The sequence below is a fragment of the Indicator indicator genome, chromosome 1 (assembly GCF_027791375.1).
Source record: "Indicator indicator isolate 239-I01 chromosome 1, UM_Iind_1.1, whole genome shotgun sequence".
NCBI classification, from domain to species: domain Eukaryota; kingdom Metazoa; phylum Chordata; class Aves; order Piciformes; family Indicatoridae; genus Indicator; species Indicator indicator.
The window spans coordinates 19,271,519-19,290,757 of NC_072010.1; the positions used below are offsets into that span (position 1 = coordinate 19,271,519).

Below are 19,239 nucleotides of genomic sequence, written 5' to 3' on the forward strand. Positions count from 1 at the left end.
AAGAGCTGAAACATTGTCAGATAATCAGTTTTGTAATCTCTGTTTTAAAAGCAGATCCTTTAAGGTTAAGAGTATCAGTGTTGTATCTTCATGGGGACAGCAAGCGTTTATTTCCTCTTTCATTGTGTTCCCCTTTGTCATTACTTGCCCTGTGGAAGCACTTTTCACAAGGTGTTCTGGTCACAGAACAGACAAATGCACTAGGAATGAAAAGGTAAACGGAATTAGAAGGAAGTAAATAAAATGGAAACTGAGAATGGAATGAAAGAGGAATATATTATTTTTTTCCTGTTGTCAATAGGTAACGTGTAAATTTGTTGATGAGAGCTGAATGCATATTTACATCATTTAAATAGCAAGTCAGGCAAAATCCAATTAAGTCAGCTTTTTAATTAATGTAATTATAGCTACACAATTTCTCTGTAGGGCTATTTTCATATGAACATTTTGGTATTTACTTTTCTGAAAGAGACTATATTCATATCTGGATGGAGCACTGACCTAGCATTTGCCAGTGGTGAGGTGCCTATGAATGAGAAGTCTTGGGTGCAGTTCTCACCTGTGACACAGTACTAATCAGTGTTCTTAGTTTAATGTCATACTCAAAGCTGAGTTACTGAAATTTGCTTTGTTTCTGAAAAGGGGGAATAAATTTCTAAAACCATTTTCTTACATTTTTAGATCAGGGCTGTCAGACCCCTCGAACAAAAGTAACAGTAAGTACTTATATTTAATATATTATAACATAATCCCTTCTATTTGAAGTGTGAGATCCTAGTGACATAAAGGGATGCTATTAGAAAACAAAATACAGTGTCTATCAGTGAAACTAACCTAAAATTATGGAGTTTTTTAGTCTTCATAACAGTAGTTCAAATTAACTTTTTTAATGTTCATATTTCCCTGTTTTCTGGGAAATCATATCATCAGCCACGTATTTTGGATCTGTAGTGCATGAAAATGCTGCTTAAGTTGATCCATAAACTCTTACTCAAATTTATTACAGGATGATAGAATAGTTTGGGTTGGAAGGTCGTCTGCTCCAACAGCCCTGCTGTGAGCAGGGACATTCTCCACTAGATCAGGTTGCCTAGAGCCTTGTCAAGCCTGACCTTGAGTATCTCCAGGGACGGGGCCTTGACTGTCTCCCTGGGCAACTTATTCCAGTGTTCTACTACCCTCACGGTAAAGAACTGCTTAGGTGTATTTATTGAATACAAAAAGGGAAGATAATTTCACTGATCAGTTAGAAAAGGATATATTTTAGCATTGAAAAACTGAAAATAAAGCTTTAGGTCTGTAATTAAAATTCATAAGAGTAGAATAATTGATGCCCAAGCTGATAGACTTTGCTTTTGGAGGAATCCTGTCTGGGTGGGTGGGGATCATGAGTGGAGCAACAGCCTTCGTTTTGAGTTTCAGTTTCTGTCAATTTGTCAAAAAGTACTATTATCATGTTGTGGTTAGCTTAATATGTTTTCTATGAACTTAGTTTTATTTTACTTGTCTCATGGAAAGCCTCAGTAATACTTGTTTTTCCATGAAAAAAATTGACTCGCCTTGTTAATATATATAGGCTTCTGTAAGGTAAATCTTAGATTTAAGTCCAAGTATTTTGATGGCACTATAAAATACACTAATGAAAACATAGAAAATAAGATTGCTTAGGTAACTAGAGGCATCAGGCAAACTAAACTGTTGTAACAGAGGAGGTTTAGATTGGACATTAGGAAAAACTTCTTTACTGAGAGAGTGGTAAGGCATTTGAACAGGCTGCCCAGGGAGGTGGTGGAGTTGCCATCTCTGGAGGTGTTCAAGAAGGTTGTATATGCGGGACTTCAGGATTTAGTTTAGTGGTCGTGGTAGTTGGGTTATAGTTGGACTGGGTCTTAAACATCTTTTCCAACTTTAATGATACTATGATAAATTCTAATTACATTAATTCAGTCCATAAATTTTTAAGGTAACATAAAAGCCATTTGTAATAAAGCTGGATTGGGGATTTTCTGTACTTTAGTCGGTGTGTTCCTCTTACAGTCTACTGCTGTTCTTACAGCTTGATTTTCCATATTTAAAAGGATGTGTGAGGCTAATCTTACAATATATGACCAAATAAAAGTGACAGTCTGTTTCTTAAATCAAGCTCTAAAACAGGTGCTAGGGGACAAAACCCATGCCTGGAACAAGAGGGTTTTTACCCACTGACTGTAATGATGAAATTTGAGCATTAAGTGATGTTCCCCAAAATATTTGTTGTTGTCACTGTTGTAGACCCAGCAGGGGGAGCTCGAAGTTTGTATGTCAGGTATTAAAAATTGTTTAGAGATACTGTTTCGTTTAGAAATAACTTGTTTTTGAAGAATGTGATCTTTGGGTAACATAGTTAAAGAAAGTTAGACCTTGAGCCAGAAGTTTGTTGTACTATTTAGGGTGAATTCTCTTTACAGAATTTGTTAATCAGAGTGCTAGCCCTGAAATGCAGAATAACTTGTGATTAAAGAATAATACTTGATGCGGTTGTATTGTGCTGTTGTGATCTTCCTCTTCAGCATTTCATATATGAAAAGTATCAACTGATACATTAAATCAAGAGCTTTGTGTTGAAATCAGTGTGGTATAACAGCACATTCTCTTTGATTTGCTTGTCTCCTAGGGCTCAGCACCACCACCTTCTCCAACACCCAACAGAGAAATGAAGAACAAGGCAGTTCTCTGCAAGCCTTTGACAATGACAAAAGCCACATATTGTAAACCTCATATGCAGACAAAATCTTGTCAGACAGGTAACTTGAACTGTGGTGGAACTTGTACTTTCTTCATTGTAAACTTTTATAACTATTGTCTTGAAACTTATCGCAAATACTCCACTTCTTTTGCATAAACTGCAGGTGTAAAATAATTTAAGTACCTGGCAGTGTTTGCCTTTTTTTTTTTTTCTTTTGATAGAAGATGATTGGAAAAAAGAGTATGTCCCAGTGCCTATTCCTGTACCTGTCTATGTCCCGGTGCCTATGAACATGTATAGTCAAACTGTTCCTGTTCCTACAACGATTCCTGTTCCTGTAAGTGAGACTTCAGCTTCGGTTTTAAACTGGCATCTATTCATATGCATGTGTGGGATCACTTTGTGGTGTTGACTGTTCTTAGTCTGATCAGTCTAAAGGATTGCAGGATGCTGTGGCACTATGTACTAAAAAGCATTAGAAATTTGACAGCGGCATTTAGTTTCTAAATAACAATCAGGAAATCTACTGCCTGCTTTCAGTGCGAAAGTTTTGTGCTGCTGAGCTTAGGAACAATTCTGAATTACACTTCTGAGTTTCTTGAATGAGCATTAAACAGCAATATTTGTTCTGCTGAGGGAGAAACTGAAACATTGTGTTGGGGAGAGATGGCAGAGTGGGATAAACAGAAGGAAGGAAGAAAAGAAAAGGAACAAAATGAATCTTGTGCCAGCAAAAGAAAATAAATTTGTTGTGCACCAAATCTCATCTAAGTGGTGGGCAAAAACCTCTGAATTCCTATAATACCGTGTTTCACAAGCAAGCCCCTGAAACAGGATGCTAATTTGTCCAAACTGTTAGACTGAAATTATAGTCAGACAGATTTGAAGCTCCAAAGTCCCTTCTGTTCTTACTTTGACTCACTATATTTCATTGGGGTTTTTCTTTCTGTGTCGTTTCTTGCTTTCCTTTTGTTCTCAATCATTTCTACTGATTTTTTTTATTTTTTTTATTTTTTTTTTTTTTTTACCTAACACTTTCTGTTAGCCCTCTGAAGTGATATTTTTCTAGTCTATACTAACTCTGGTTTTTAGAAGATGTATATAGTTTGTTTCTGTGTTGACTGCTGCTGCAGTTTTGTTGCAGCATGGGTTTTTTTTCTGATTATCTCTTCGCCCCTGTCTGCTTTAGGTGCCAGTTCCAATTTTCTTGCCCACTTCTCTGGATAACAGTGAGAAAATCCTTGCAGCAGTAGAAGACCTGAGGGGAAAAGTACCCTCAAATTCTCTGGAAACTGAGCTACTGAACTTGTCAGGAATGGTACCTGACCATGATGGAAAAAATGAAAATTCTGATGTGACGAGTGAGTTTCTTGCTGAGGCTTTGACTCTTTGGAGTGCTAGGGTGCATGTGTTGGTGTTTGTGAATCAAGAGAAGGGTTGGGATTTTTATTTTAAGAAAAGATTCTTTGAGTACGGCAGTGCTGTTACTGAGTTCTTATCCTAACTTATCTTAATTATTTAAGTGTTTTTTTAAAAGTAATTTTAGCAGATTTGAAATACAGAAAACTTTCTGAAGTCTGCTGTGTGACTTCAGCAAGCTGAACCAGACATTTGTCTTTAAAAATAAAGGCATTCCCTTTGCTTGTGCCAGCTTCTTGGCTGATGGCAAGAGTCATTCAAGATTGCAGACACAGGTTTTCTTCGCAGCATAATTCAGAATAAAAGCTAAAGTGAGTCCATTCTTCCTTCCAGAAAACCTCAAGTAGGAAGTTTAGGGAAGCGAATCTCCACAGCTGTGTGAACACAGGAAGTTTATCTGCACAAAGTGGAATATGACATCTGATCTCCTTGTAGTAACACCTTACTGGGCACATTTTATGTTAGGTGTGGGGAAGATGGGACTGTTAAAAACATTTCACAGGTGTAACTGGGCAACAAAACAAGGTGACTTTATGTGGCTTTTAGTTGATCCTGAACTGCATTTATTATCTCTTTGACGATAGTAATGCATCAGCTGATAGATCATTGGGGGTTCTGATGTGGAAGGGCTTATCATCACATCCCTTCACCTTAAAGTAGAGAGCTGTCTGGCATAGCCTCAGCTGACCATCAAAAAATTCTGCATGAGATGTTTTCATGCTGCACAGTGCCCTGGTTTCCTTGCTCTGCCTGCTGAAATTTTCAGGTATCTTCTGTATCTTCCTAGAATAATTTGCCTTGTCTTCCAAAAACTAGCTTTTAAGGGTTTTCTTTGACTTGGGTTAAATTTTTTTCCCCCCCAAGTTCTTTCAACAGATGTTTCAAAAAGTGTTTATAAATGACATGAACTTAGGACTTAGGCCTGGTATATAGGAGGGCCGTGGTGCTGCACTCCCAGGAGACGTACTGTTTTCCAAACTTTTGCTATTTCCTCATTAAAGCTGTGCAGTTACGGTAGTGCTGCATGGTTATCATTTGTGGTTCCTTGTTCTCTTCTGCTAGGTAGAGGTAGCTGAATAAGTAGATACGTGGGATCAGAGTTTGATTGTTTGCAGAAAACTGAATTTGGAGACATCTCTGTTCGCCAGAAGCTGGAAAGTGGTCAAGCTTTGGTTTCTCTGTCTCTGTTTGCCGTTTTTTCTTTTATCGGATCTCTTTCACAGACTTGAAAGTCTGTTCTGTTGTGGGCAGAATCATGTAGAAAAATAGACAGTTAGGTTTGTCAAGCTTGTTTTGAGTTCTGTAATTGGTTGGTATGATCCAGATTTGCTAGTATTTTATTTACTGTATAAGGACTTTGCTGACTCATTTTAAGGAAGAAGGACAGATGGACTAGTAAGTATCTTTTCGGTTTGAAGATCAGATTGGAGAAGTAAATCTAAGATCCCAAGAACAACAAGCCTGGGATGGATTGTGATGAGCAGAACAAGCAGCCTTAGAACCACTTAGCCTCTAATGTTCTAATCCATGTGTTGGTTAAAATAATGAGAGGTTTTCCTTTCGTTTTTTTTCTTCAAACAGGTGTGATAGTTGAGTCAAATCTACTGAACTCAGAAACAGAGGCACAGACAAGCTTGCCTGATGTTCCATATGAACCAGACCTTGATATTGAAATAGACTTTCCAAGAGGTATTTCTTCTGTCATTGAAATAAATATTGTAAAACAAACATTGTGGGCACTGTACTTTTGTCTCATCATCCTTTCAGAGGAGCTTTATCTGATTGGAAGAACCACTAGACTGAGTGTTAAGTAAAACTTTGCCATGCCTTTGTGAGACTGGGGCCTTCTGAATTAGTTCATCTTTCTAAGTGCAGTGTTTGTAACAGAATGCAAAGAATTAACCTTCCACAGACAATCTTGGCCTCACCACTTGGTTTTGGGCTTGGATTTAGGAAAGCTGTTTTAAAGACTCAAAGACTTAGATGGCATGTGTATTGGAATATTGGTAAATGCATTCTTCAATCACCAGGTATTTCCATGGGAAATGGTTGTTTAGATCAGAAATGCCAAAAGGGTAAATTTCCCACTTAGGTTTGTTAGAAAATTGCAAGCTGGTATGCTGCATGTAACTTGTATGTGTGTCTTGTTAATGTCCATACCTGTATCTGAAAACTGCAGTGTTACTTGAATTAGCAGGAAAATCACTACTCTGAGACCTTTCTAGAGATAAGGTCTTAGTTTTATGTGTTACAATTTTTACCACTCTAGAGAAAGCAGGCTGCAGTGTCATGTTTCCTGGTAACATGAACTGATCAATCCAAGAACACAGAAAGTTCCTGGTAGTTCCTGTAGTGTCTCCCTTGACACAGCTTCTCTTAGACATACAACTCTCATACCTCCCCTAGATAGCTTCTGTATCTGATTTTGGAAGTCTCCTTTTGCCTGTTGTCATCAATAATCTGCACACTAGATGCCCAGACTTGGTTTCTGAGTTTAGTGTCTGTTTACAAGATCAGGTCTAGGGATTAGCATGACCTTAGTCTCAGGAAGTTTATTAGCCATATGCATACAATGTTTTTAACTCCTTGTTATAAGTGGAACTTGGTACATGAGAAAAAAAGGACCATGGAAGAAAGAAAATGAAGTGGAATGGTAAATAGCAGATTATGTTTAAGGGCTTCTGAGATAAGATTCTTTATGGTAGCGAGAGACAGACTGAACCAGTTTAAACGATATTTTGAACAGTAAGGTGGTGAAATCAAAGTATTAGAAGGGCATTCAGATTTGAGTGAAGACATTGTTGGATGGCTAAATGAGGCATGAGTCATGTTCAGCAGAATAAGTGAAGGTGGAACTTGCAACATTTAATCCATTCATATATTGTCTCATTCTGCTGTATTGCCTAAAGTAGTCTTTTGTCCTACCCTTGAAAAGTTAAGTAGTGTTTTGACATGTTGACAAATATCTGTTTAATAAAATCACTGTTACCTCCATCATGAGCTAGACCTCCACCACTTGTATAAATGCAGGCTAAAACTAGTCTCTGTGAAAGCGTTTACATGGTAATTCCTTAATGTATTTAACCAAGTGTAATGTGGTATATGAAATAAAAAGCATCAATATAAATGATGGAACTATACAAAGGAAAGTTCATGTAGTAAGTTACTTTGTATTTTATCCGCTCATGGCTGCTCATTCTCACCCTAACTTAAACTTCTTAATACCAAAGACTACCTAGGCAGGAAAAATTATGTAAGGGTCTGTAGTAAGTAGTGCTGCAGTAGTGACTTGAAATAGTGCTTGAAAATGTTGAGCATTGTGTCCTTTACAGTTTATTTAGAAATAAACATTTTCTATTGCTTTCAAAATAACAGATTTATTTCCTCTTACTGAAATCCAGTCTTTGGTGATGTTTAGATGTATGCTTTTATGGACTCTTTACAATAATGCACACTGATACAGTTCATGAGTTTTTTGGAACCCACATTATTTTAAAATTTTTTAGAACTAAGTTCTCTTAATGTATTTCCAGCAACTGAGGAGCTTGATACAGAAAATGAGTTTTTGTTGCCTCCTGTTTTTGGAGAAGAATATGAGGAACAGCCAAGACCGCGGCCCAAAAAGAAGGTAATCTTGCCATATTATTCACATTTAAGTGGGCAAAAGTAAGCAAGGGTTGGGTTTTCAGTTCTCATGCTGTTCTAAAAGGAGTTATTGCCTATTCATACATAATATCTTATCTCTATGATATAAATTGATATTTTCCACCTTCTATTTCAACAAAGCTATCTTGGTTTAATTTAACAGTAGGCTAGAAAACTGTTGGCATTACCAGGCTTATAATAGGAGCTATAGCATCTCCTATAAAAAGTAGTTTTTAAAAAAAAATTATTTGCTTGTAATTTTTCCAGATTTTGTTCTCAGTTTAGACATTGCAAATAAATTAGCCGTATTCTGTTATACAGAAGGAAACTAAGAGGAAATAGAGTTTCTAGTGCCTGGCACAAAGCTGAAATATTTTGTTGCAGTAACTGCAGTATATATCACAGGTTTAGAAAAAACAACCAACTTCTATTAAAACTTCCTAAGAATAAACGTGTCTTTTTAGTTCTAAATAGGGAGTCTGAACTGTTGGTATTGCCTGATGCATATTAGCCATATATCCACTGCTGGACGTGCTTTGATATGGGACCAACGCTGCCTTTTCTTTGGTAGATTCAGCTGAGCCTGCAAATTGACCATCTGATACAGATTTGTAGCATCTTCAACTTCCTGAGCATTAACACAATGAAATCCTATAAATACATGGAATTACACGGTTCGTCACGTGATGACGACAATATAGCCAGTATAGCAAATCACTCTGTTAAGAACCAGTTGGAAAGGTGAATTAGAAACATCTGTCATCTTAAGTAAATACTATCCTTAGTAGTTCGAATTACCTACTGAACCAAGTGTCTGTTTCTTTACACTGAACATTCAACTGGTAGTTCAGTCTGCAGCTTGCTTATTCTGCCCAGCTTCTGTGTTGCTGTTGGCTGCCAGTGGTGGTAACCTCTGTGTTTGAATGGCAGGGGGTGAAGAGGAAAGCGGTGTCAGGATACCAGTCTCATGATGACAGCTCTGAAAACTCAGAGTGTAGTTTCCCCTTCAAATATGCCTATGGTGTCAATGCATGGAAGCACTGGGTAAAGTCTCGGTGTTTAGATGAAGAGCTTCCAGAATTAGAAGAACTGAAGTCAAGTAAGTGTTTCAAAAATTCTGGCATACAGATTCTTATTTGTTAGGGAGAATAGCTGTAATCATCTGATTTTTCATCTGAAATTTTGGTAGAAGTTTTCACACATCCCTGATGTTCCACGATGACTGGGATTATTTTACCACAGATGTTTTTTTCCTTTGTTTTCCCTACTTTGTTCAAAATGCTGGGCCTCACACTTCTCATACAAGCCAAGACAGCACCTTTCTGACTCTTCTGACTTTTCCTGACTATTTTGATCTTTTGTTTGCATCCTGGTTTTCTTCATATTCTAACTCACCTTGGAGTTCACACATTTTCTGGACTTCTAATTTGCAAGGGATGGGCATCCTAGTCTTTGTCCTGGAAAAAGATACTCATCTGAGGCTGCATTACCTGACTGTGGTGCTCTGACACAAGGTGGCCTTGGCTACCACAGAGCCTTGCAGCTCTCTGCAACACTCCTCTGCATGTACATCTGTACTGTGAGGGAAAAGGGAGATTGCTGCTACTCCTGCTCTTCAGCTCTCACGTGCATCTTAGCACCGTTTGGAAATTGCCATTTCCCCTGGAGGTCTGACTCTACAGCAGTGTCTTCACTTCAGCATCTTGGGCCACTTCCATGTCATCCTCAGCTGTGCATGGTGGTACCTTTGTCAGTGGGTGATACTGCATTTGGTGAACTCGAGTTTACTTTAGTAGCCTTGTTTATTATAATAGCGACTTAACATTTGAACTACTTAGTATGTTTAGACTTGTTCATTGGTTGTTAGGGAGAACATTAAGCCAGTTTTCCATTTTCCAGTCCAAAAATACCCCACCCCACAATCACCATGTAATAATTCTGTTGTATAATGTAGCATTTTTTCTCTATTTTACAGCAAAGCCTGTGAAATTAAAGGAAGATCTATTATCACATACTTCAGCTGAGTTAAACTATGGGTTGACACATTTTGTCAATGAAATTCGAAGGCCAAATGGAGAGAACTATGCACCTGACAGCATCTATTATCTGTGTCTTGGGATTCAGGAGGTTAGTAGGGGCTGTAGAGATGAGAAACAGCTGCTGATCTGACTGTAACCTGTTTCAGTGCAAGAATGAAGATAATGTGGATTTATTGGCTATGAGCTATTCTTAATATAATGGCTGCAACCTGGAACACAGAGAGACTGCTGTGTAAATCACATTGAGAAAGCTGTCTGTATAGAAAATGAATTTGCAGACCTATCCTGAAAACTCAAGTGCACACTGGTATAGTGTAATAATTTAATGCTCTTGCTGGGTTAAAGCAGGACGTTTGCAGTCTAAATTGACAGTATTTCCAAATGCTGTGCTTCATTTTGTGTGCTAAAATGACTTAATGTAAAAACAGAGTGAAACAAGACTTGACCTCTAAATGCTTTATTGATTCAGTTACTTAGTAAATAGTAGAAATAAGCTATTTGAAGTGTCTTTTGGGGGGGCTCTAATCTACTGAATGTTTCAGACTGTCAACAGTGCGACTTTTCTGTGGAGCACAGGAAATTCTGCTGTACTGTGTTACACACACCCTGCCCCTGAATTGTGGTATTATTGTATTGTGAAGATAAAGGGAAACAGCTCAGATGTATTGTATGTGAGGGCAGTAACGTATCACTAGATAATTAGAAAAGCTATTACACAGCTAATCTTTTAAGCAGAGAATGTCTTTGGTTTTGGTACATAAGGCAAAATCATAGATAAAAAAACTGTTCAGAGCTGAGAACAGAAAATTTGACTTAGGTAAAAAGGCAATAAGAAATACATGGACTGCAGAAAGCAAACTATTCACAGGCTTTGCAATCCTGATTAAACTGTTTTATACTTAAGGCAGAGGATTTGAATCAAACAGCGAATTTGTAAATCAAACAACTTGTGGTCATTTTTCTGTAGTTACTGCTTTTATTTTGTGTCCAGTATTTAATTTAGGTGATGTTTAAAGCCCCATTTCATTGGCCTATTTGTGCCACTGCTCTTCAGACTGGTAGGAAGATGTGCCCTGCTCTGGGGAGCTTGTATTTCACAAAGGCAGACAGAAAGTAAGGGACTGAAATGTGTCAGCATGTGAGCTGTCAAGGGTTGCATCCAGTATCTGTGTGTTAATGGCAAATTATATGTATATGGGTGTGTGTTACCCTTCTGAAGAAACAAGTTTAAACAACTTAGTGGTACGTTAAATACAACATAGTTGTCTCAATGTGCAACGAAACTCCATTGCCTTCTAGTATTTTCTTAATCCTTCTTTCTGTCTGACAACCCTGACATGGGTACTCCTGAAAAAGAATAAATTGTCTGCTGTTCTTTCATGGAACATATTGGCTCTGTTTAGCTCAGAAGGGGCCCAGAAGAGATTAAAGTATGCTATTTAATTGTGCCAGAGATCATCAATATTTTGCTTAGAGAAAGGAGGAGAACGTGGCAGCCACAGTTAAGAGCGCTTTCCCCCTCCACCAGAATTAACTGCTCTCACTACGGCTTGAGTGCAGGCTCAGGTTGGAGGTTTTCGATACAGTTTGAACACAGGGAAAGCACTCAGGAGTCTCCAAGTTTTACGTTGTTCTTTTGACTTTGTAAAGTAACTTACTTTCTTAAAGAAAGCAGTTGGAAAATCTATTCCAGCAAACTGGTCCCCGAGTCAAATGGTACATTTTCTCAGTTCAGGTTCATTTGCAGCTGAAATTGTTCTTCTTCCAGCCAGAAATGGTCCAATAATGGTTTTGATAACTTTGAAGTACTGATCCTGAAAAATGCCACACTTTAAAGGTTGCTGCATGGTTAGGCAAGCATCTAGTGGAGGGAGTTCATCTAGAAGAAGGTGTTAGCCTGCCTTTCTCCCCAAGGCATCACGGCCTTCATTGTTTGTTCCAGTACAGACTGAGAGGTTTGGGGGCTGGGTTTGGTTTGGTTTGGTTTTTTAGCATGTGGGGTTGTTTGGGCAAAATTCAGGTTTATGGAGCTTGGCAGATGTCTATCTGGAGGTGCTGCAGACAGTAATTCAGCCTGTTCTCCACTGTGGGACTCATAGGCATGTCTATTTCCTTCCTGTTCACTACAGTTTTGGCAGTTTAACTTATGCTTAATCCTGCCCCTGCTGGAGTTTGTAGAGTAGCAGAGCGCAGTGTTATTATGTGGAAATAAAGGTTTGCAGATGCTTACTGGGTGTTGTGTAGGAGAGGAAACTGCAACACATAGTTAGTATGTAGGCTCCACAGTGCTAATGGTCCAGGGTGCTGCAGAGAATATGTCAGGGTTTAGCCAAACACTTAATTCTCAACCAGGAAGTGGAAATACTTTTTGTTGAACTCTCACAGGCTTGTGCGGGAATTGGTTTTGAACTATCTTTCAGCCTTATTTCAGTTTCATTGCCGCTGTGAGTGTTCAGTGCAAACCAGAGAAAAAGAAGAGTCATGGAGGAAAAATGTGACAGGGAATAGAGGGGCAAAACACCTGAAGGTTATAGTAAGCTATATTGACTGCTCAGAATTGCTCTCTAAAATCAAACCTGATATCTGTTGAAACAAGCACATATTGGGGACTATTTTGCTTTGAAGAATTAGTTAAATGTATTGTATAAAGTAATTACCTAAATCAAGATGTGTGGGAAACTTCTAGGAAGTGTATTCATTCATTTTTCCTTATTTTAAAACCAAGTGCAAAGATAAGGAAGGCAAGATAGGCTGAACCCCCTAGTATAAAAAAGTGCTGTGTTTAACATTATTTCAAGTGTGTGTACAGAAATAGACACCGTTTCCAGAAGTGAGTACGCTTTTTGTGTCTTGTCACTCTTATTGCATTCACTAACAACAGGCTTGTTCATGCAAAGATAACACTCAAGTGGAAAATTTAAGAGGCAAATCCTCCATTTCTTGGAAATGCCTTCCATGAGGATCATGTCAAATACTAGTATAACCCTCCACCATGAATTGTTGGTAAAGGTTCAAAAGAGTTTCTCTGTCTGTAAGGTCAAGAAGGTTAAGATAAATAGATTGCAGAAAAGGCAGACTTCTATGCACCATCCTGTCATTTGTCTTGCACTGCTGCATATCATTACCACAACCTATTGCTCCCACTTCTGTGGGAAGATGCTTTTGTTAGTGTTCAGAGTTCACCTTAAAAATGGCAGAACCTTGCTAAGTGGGTTTTTTTTTGTATACCTAGGTGGAGGAAAAGATAAATTATTTAGTTAGGGGTTTTTTTAATGATTCCCCTTTCACTGATATGTGTAATTTCAGATAAAAATGGTAGAATTGTTCTCATTCGGTATGAATCACAGATTAATAAATTTACAACAATAAATCATATTGAAGGTAATTTTTAACGGTGAATCATTGGGAAAGTGTCAATGTTTTAGTTTTAGATGCTGTTTTTTTATAAAAGTGCAAGCATTGTATTGAAAAATAATTTCATAGTACAGGATGTGTTCTAATCTGAAATTGTAAATATTGTGTCTCTCTTTTCTGTAGTATTTATATGGAAGCAATCGAAAAGACAACATATTTATTGATCCAATCTACCAGACGTTTGAACAGGAGTTAAATAAAATCCTTAGAAGTTGGCAACCAAGCATACTTCCAGATGGTAATTTCCTTTTTGGTCATGTATGTTTTTCATCTGTTAATAGTTTTGGTTTCTTAAGCATGTAGATAGAGACAAACGTTTTATTCATTGAAATACTAATTGCTTACAAATCATAAAGATATCATCTAAAGAGTTCAATTAAGACTGTACCTGTTCTTATTGTCTTGTTTCTTGGCAATCCATGGTGTTGACTTTGCCATCATCTGTCAATGTTAAATCAACTATCCATGTTTTTGGAGGAGAGACATTTAGAATAAGCAGATCTTTTCAGCCTGGACCTTTTACCTGAGTTAAATTTCTTTTTTGCTCATTTTTCCCCAGATGGAAAGCAGGCCAGGCAGGCAGGCATTGAGTTCTGTATGTGTGGGGCTAATGAGCTATGTATTTTAGTCTTTCTCAGCTAGATGGGAAGGACTCCCTGCCATGGGGCTTCAGCATCAGTTTCATGGAAAAAACAGGAGTTTTCCTCAGCAGATCAATGTTGGTGCTGACTGCAGAATCCACTGTTCTTCCACCATTCTCACACTCTCTTCTTGAATGAGGGCTTGTCCTTACCAGCCTCTTTACTCTCTCTTCTTGATACGGGCTTTTTTTCTGTATAGCTTCTGTATGGGGCCCTCCTTATATCCTAGTATGGTCCACAAGTGCTTTCCAAATGAGATATCTAGTAGTAACAAGAAAGAAGATATAGCTGTTCAGAAGAAAATTAACTCAAAAACAGACTTCTTAAAAAGGGATTAAGATTAGCACTTTGAATATTTTTTGTAGTAACATGAATGAGCTGCATGTAAGAAATGCTGTTGTAATTAAATAGAAATGTATTGTGTATAAAATTGCTTCTACGGGTATTTCCCAGTGACTGTCTCAAACGGTGTCTGTGTCTTAAAGCAGTGGGTTTGGGGATGTGAACATGTAATTAAGTATGGTTATTAGAGGCTTCTGGCAGCATTTTCTTAAATTTTACAATAAACAGAAACTTGCTCTGTTGCATCTGGACAGTCTATGGGCTAATGCATTGTATTTTCTGTAATATTCTTTTTTTGAAGGATCAATATTCTCTCGAGTTGAAGAAGATTATCTTTGGAGGATTAAACAGCTAGGATCACATTCACCGGTTGCTCTTCTGAATACTCTATTCTACTTTAACACTAAATATTTTGGCCTGAAAACAGTGGAGCAGCACTTAAGACTTTCTTTTGGCACTGTTTTTAGACAGTGGAAAAAAAATCCTCTAACTATGGAAAGCAAAGCTTGTCTTCGGTATCAAGTGTCTTCCCTGTGCAGAGCTGATAGTGAAGGTACTATAGCAGTTCCAAAATAAGTATTGCAGGAGCATCCACATTGCACTTCCTTGAGGGACATCTGGGCACCTTGCCAGGAGTCAGAGGTCTGCCTTTGCATAAAGTTCAGCAGCTCTCTGCTCTCAGATCTTTAATTGGAGCGTGTAGTCCATGGAGACCACAGGGTCTCTGTGTTAAAAGATCCTTTTGAGCCCACTGGTCTCCATGCTGTGGGTTGCATTTCCAGTTTGCAGATTACATAGTCATGGTGACCACGTTGTGGTACTTGGTGGGCTGCCCGCTCTGGAAAGTTTGCTGAAAAATGTGAAATAACTTCAAGTTATGGATTAGATGTTGTTGATTTTCTTCTTAAAGATAAAATTACTACTGGAAAAAGGAAACACGAAGACGATGAGCCAGTATTTGAACAAATTGAAAACACGTCTGATCCAGCTAGATGCCCTGTGAAAATGTTTGAGTGCTATCTGTCCAGAAGGTAAGTGTGATACAGGGTCTAGAGTAAACTAGGAACAAAAGGAAAATGTTTTGATGCAACCTGAAATGTACCAAAGCAAAGGGAATGGGTTGAGATTTGAAATCTCCAGTTCTGTATCTGGAGTGAATGTGCAGGATGCATGGGAGCAGCACAATACTTCGATCTTAGTTGGCAAGAGCTCCATCTGGGAGTAAGTCTGAATCTTTTTTTTTTTTTTCTTTCTTTTTTTTTTTTTTTTGCCTGGAAACATCAAGTATCTCTGCAGAGAATTACCAGCAAGGGATCTGGTAGGTTTGTATACTGAGGTTTTTTTTTGTGAGGTCCCTGTCTCTTCAGTAAGAATTGGATTGAGACAGTGTATTTGCTTTACATTAAGTCATCAAGAATCTGAAATGTAGATGCTTTTGAAATACCTACTGTGAAAGCATGCTTATAATATTTTTAGTAGAAAAAAATCTAAAAGCAACCCAACATTTAGATTTTTCCCTCCAATCTACACAGAAATTAATACATTAAAAAGAAAAGCTTTACAGCACAGTAAATCAAATGAAGTGTGCGACCAAACGTGTTAGGAAACTGCATCTTACACTTAAAGGTGAAGAAAGCTTGCACACAATGTAGGCAGTAGTGCAAGTATGTAATGTTACAGAAAGACACAAGTAAAGAGTAATGGTGTGGTGTGTTAAAGCAAGAACCTCTTTTTCCTATACTCAGTTAATTCTGGTTGGTGCAGGGTTTGTTTTGTTTTGCCTTCACGCTATCTACTGTCATGGTTTGGAGAGCATGTATAGTTAAAACGTTGAAGCTGGATTTTGAACAGTTACACAGCTAGTAGCAGGGACAGAACAGATCACAGAGTCACAGAATGCCAGGGTGGATAGGACCCCAAGGATCATTTGATCCGACCTTTCTAGATAACAGTATAGTTTAAATGAGATGGCCCAGCGTGCTGTCAAGGTGAGTCTTAAAACTCTCCAGGGTAGGGGAATTTATTACTTCCCCCGGGGACATGATTCCAATGTCTAACTGTTCTCATGGTGAAAAATTTTCTTCCAGAATCCAATCAGAATCTCCCCAGGAATAGCTTGTATCTATTACCCCTTATCTTTTCCATGTGACTCCTTCTAAAAAGGGAATCTCCATCTTCTTGGTAGCCACCCTTATGTACCTGGTACCATGTTAATAAGGTCTCCTCTAAGCTTTCTATTCCCAAGATCATCAATTCCACTGATCACCCAACCCTATCTAATCAACTAGGCCATCTAATCTTTTCTTGAACATGTCCAGGGACCGGGACTCCACCACCTCCCTGGGCAGCCCATTCCAATGGGCAATCACTCCTGTGAAGAACTTCTTTCTAAGATCAAGCCTAAACTTCCTCCTGCACAGCTTGAGACTGTGTCCTCTTGTTCCATTGCTGGTTGCCTGGGAGAAGAGACCAATCCCTCACAGCAATAAGGTCTCCCCTGAGCCTCCTCCTCTCAGACTAAACACCCCCAGACCCCTCACCAGCTTTGTTGTTTTTCTGTGCCTCTGTCTCAGAACTACTGTCTTTGATTTTCAAGGTAACCCCATACTCTACCTTCAGGGAGAGCAGCATCAGGCAGCAGTGCAAGCAATGACTGATGTCAGTATTGGGCCTCTTTGCCAATCTGTTGATAGGGCTTTCTAAATAGCTAGAAAGTGCTTTCTGGTGTAGCAAATCCTAGATCTGCAAATTCTGGAAAGCTGGAAGAGTCTCTGGTCTCTAACATTCTTGCTAAGTCCCAAACATCTGCTTTTGGGCTGTTCTAAGTATGCAGGACCAGCTGAGCTTGGCCAGACCTGGCACAGCTCCTTTGGTAATTTGCTGAGGTAGGTCTGGGAGTTTCATTTGTGCAGGATGTTGGGACTGCTGATGTACACTTTTGTCCTGTGAGGCTGTTTTCCTAACCCTCCCATGTTTTCCCCCTTGTAGCCCACAGAATCTTAATCAGAGGACGGACATGTTTTATCTGCAGCCAGACTGCTCTGTCTCCGTGGAGAGTCCCATCTGGTACACTGCCACTTCCCTGGACCGCAACGCTTTGGAAAACATGCTTGTACGGGTTCTTTTAGTAAAAGATATTTATGATAAAGACAATTACGAACTGGATGAAGACATAGATTAAAACAAACTTCCAAAAACTGTTGAGAAAACGAACAGCATTAGATATAGTCATGCTGCTAGACCTTTACTATGGAAAACATTTCAAGTTTACCCTTTGTTTTATGAGTTTTGTAGCAGTGTGTACCCTCCCCTGGGTATTACCGTGTAAATAGTCCATGAGTGAAAGTTTCCATTATTCTGCATAGTGGTTTTAGGATCCGTAACAAACACATTTCAGATTTTTTTTTTTAATTATTTATTTGACTAGGTATGTTTGCAACTTTTTACATTGCAAAATATGAATGAGAATGTGCCATGTGTAAGTTGTTTGGTTTTTTTTTTTCTTCCCTCGTAGTAAGAGACATCCATATTGCACAATTCTGCTGTTGGAAGCTCTCTTGAAAGGAGGCTCTTTTGATGGGTTCTTAAACCAGATGGTTGTGTTTGGGTAGCACTACTAAAGTTTAGAACTTGCTGTGTCTTTCAGAATTTTTAAATAAATTGTAAACTAATAGTTTTTTTACCTTTTAGTTACTGAAGCCTTATAAGGTTATGTAGAGAGATTCCATCTTATGTACCAAAAATAGGCAAAAGAGAATGCTGTCAATATTGGTGTACTGTAATGTGAATCTATTCTGGTGAAAACTTTTTTTTTTTTTTTGGTTGCCCTTATTAAAACCTTAGTGTCCTTTCCTTATTTGTGACTCTCTCTCAATTGCCCCTACAAATAAAATATATATATATATAAAAAAATAAATGAATATAAGCTTAAAGCATGTAGTCATCAAGACATGTATTTTATAAAAAAGAAAACCAAAAACCCTAAAAAAAAAAAAAAAAGGAGCAAGAGAAATGTCATGTCTGATGACAATGCTGTGTAATTCTTTGCCATCTTTACTTCTCTGACCATAAATGCCAGTACCTCATATTACTGTAAATCTGTCCTTTGTAGCCTTAGAAAAGGGATTTTATACTGTATTACGTAAGGTAATATGGTGTGGTGAATTTTTAACTTGTTTGTCCTTACGTTGCTGTATTTAAATACAGTCAATACTTGACTATGGGTGGGAAGATTCTTTTAACTAATGCCTCCATTCAAAAGCCATATGAGACGTGAAAGCTGGAAGATAATTTTTATGAAGAAAAGTCCTATATCCTTCCATTGTGCAAACTTTGCATACAGAGTCTGATTTCCACGTACAGGTTTAGCTGCTTGCATTTTGTTACTTGCTCTTGTTTCACTGATGCAAGCAATATGGTGGTTCATGCAACCGTTTTGCTACTGTACTGAAAAAAAAATGTAGTAGAATATTCTACTATAAAGTAGTCCTAAGTTTGGCTCTTCTAAATGGCATTTAGCATCTGTTGAGAAGAATCATCTACTAAAGAGGAAATTTTCTATGTATATATATTTCACCTGAGGATTTATTTCTTGCAAGGGCTGCATGGCTTTTTCATCTTCCGTAGCTTAAAAGAATGCACATAGGGATGCATCTTTCTATATAGAGAAATAAAGCTCCAGTTGCTTTGATTTGTTAAGCAAATTTGTTTAAATTTCTGCTATTCTTGTGTGTCCATGAGTATGTATTGACTTTAAATTCACTGCTGTTTCAAAAGTAGATGTAGCTGTACATGTTTAATTTTCCATTATTTTTTCTTCTGGTGGCTCTAGCCTTCCTGTGAAATGAAGAACTACTACCGAGCACCAGTGAGCAGATGACTAACAGCTTAGTGCTCTTTTCCTTTTGAGAGTGAATATGTAAGAGTGAATATGCCTTTTTCCAGGCAACAGCATTGTGTCCTTAACTTGAAATATTTTATTTAAACATGCATTTAAATGTTTTGATAAATAGCA

At 38.0% G+C, this 19,239-nt stretch overlaps 1 protein-coding gene across 1 annotated transcript in view; it reads left to right on the top strand.

The window, feature by feature from the left end:
* ZMYM2 (zinc finger MYM-type containing 2) overlaps window positions 1-17,608 on the top strand; it is a 69,308-nt gene extending 51,700 nt beyond the window's left edge. The window contains 12 exon segments of the mRNA XM_054390636.1: window positions 682-716; window positions 2,654-2,783; window positions 2,947-3,062; window positions 3,915-4,086; window positions 5,726-5,833; window positions 7,678-7,772; window positions 8,720-8,888; window positions 9,765-9,916; window positions 13,366-13,480; window positions 14,527-14,778; window positions 15,136-15,256; window positions 17,214-17,608. Coding sequence (XP_054246611.1) covers window positions 682-716; window positions 2,654-2,783; window positions 2,947-3,062; window positions 3,915-4,086; window positions 5,726-5,833; window positions 7,678-7,772; window positions 8,720-8,888; window positions 9,765-9,916; window positions 13,366-13,480; window positions 14,527-14,778; window positions 15,136-15,256; window positions 17,214-17,406 — 1,658 coding nt within the window. The 3' untranslated portion in view covers window positions 17,407-17,608.
* The last annotated feature ends 1,631 nt before the right edge of the window (window positions 17,609-19,239 follow it).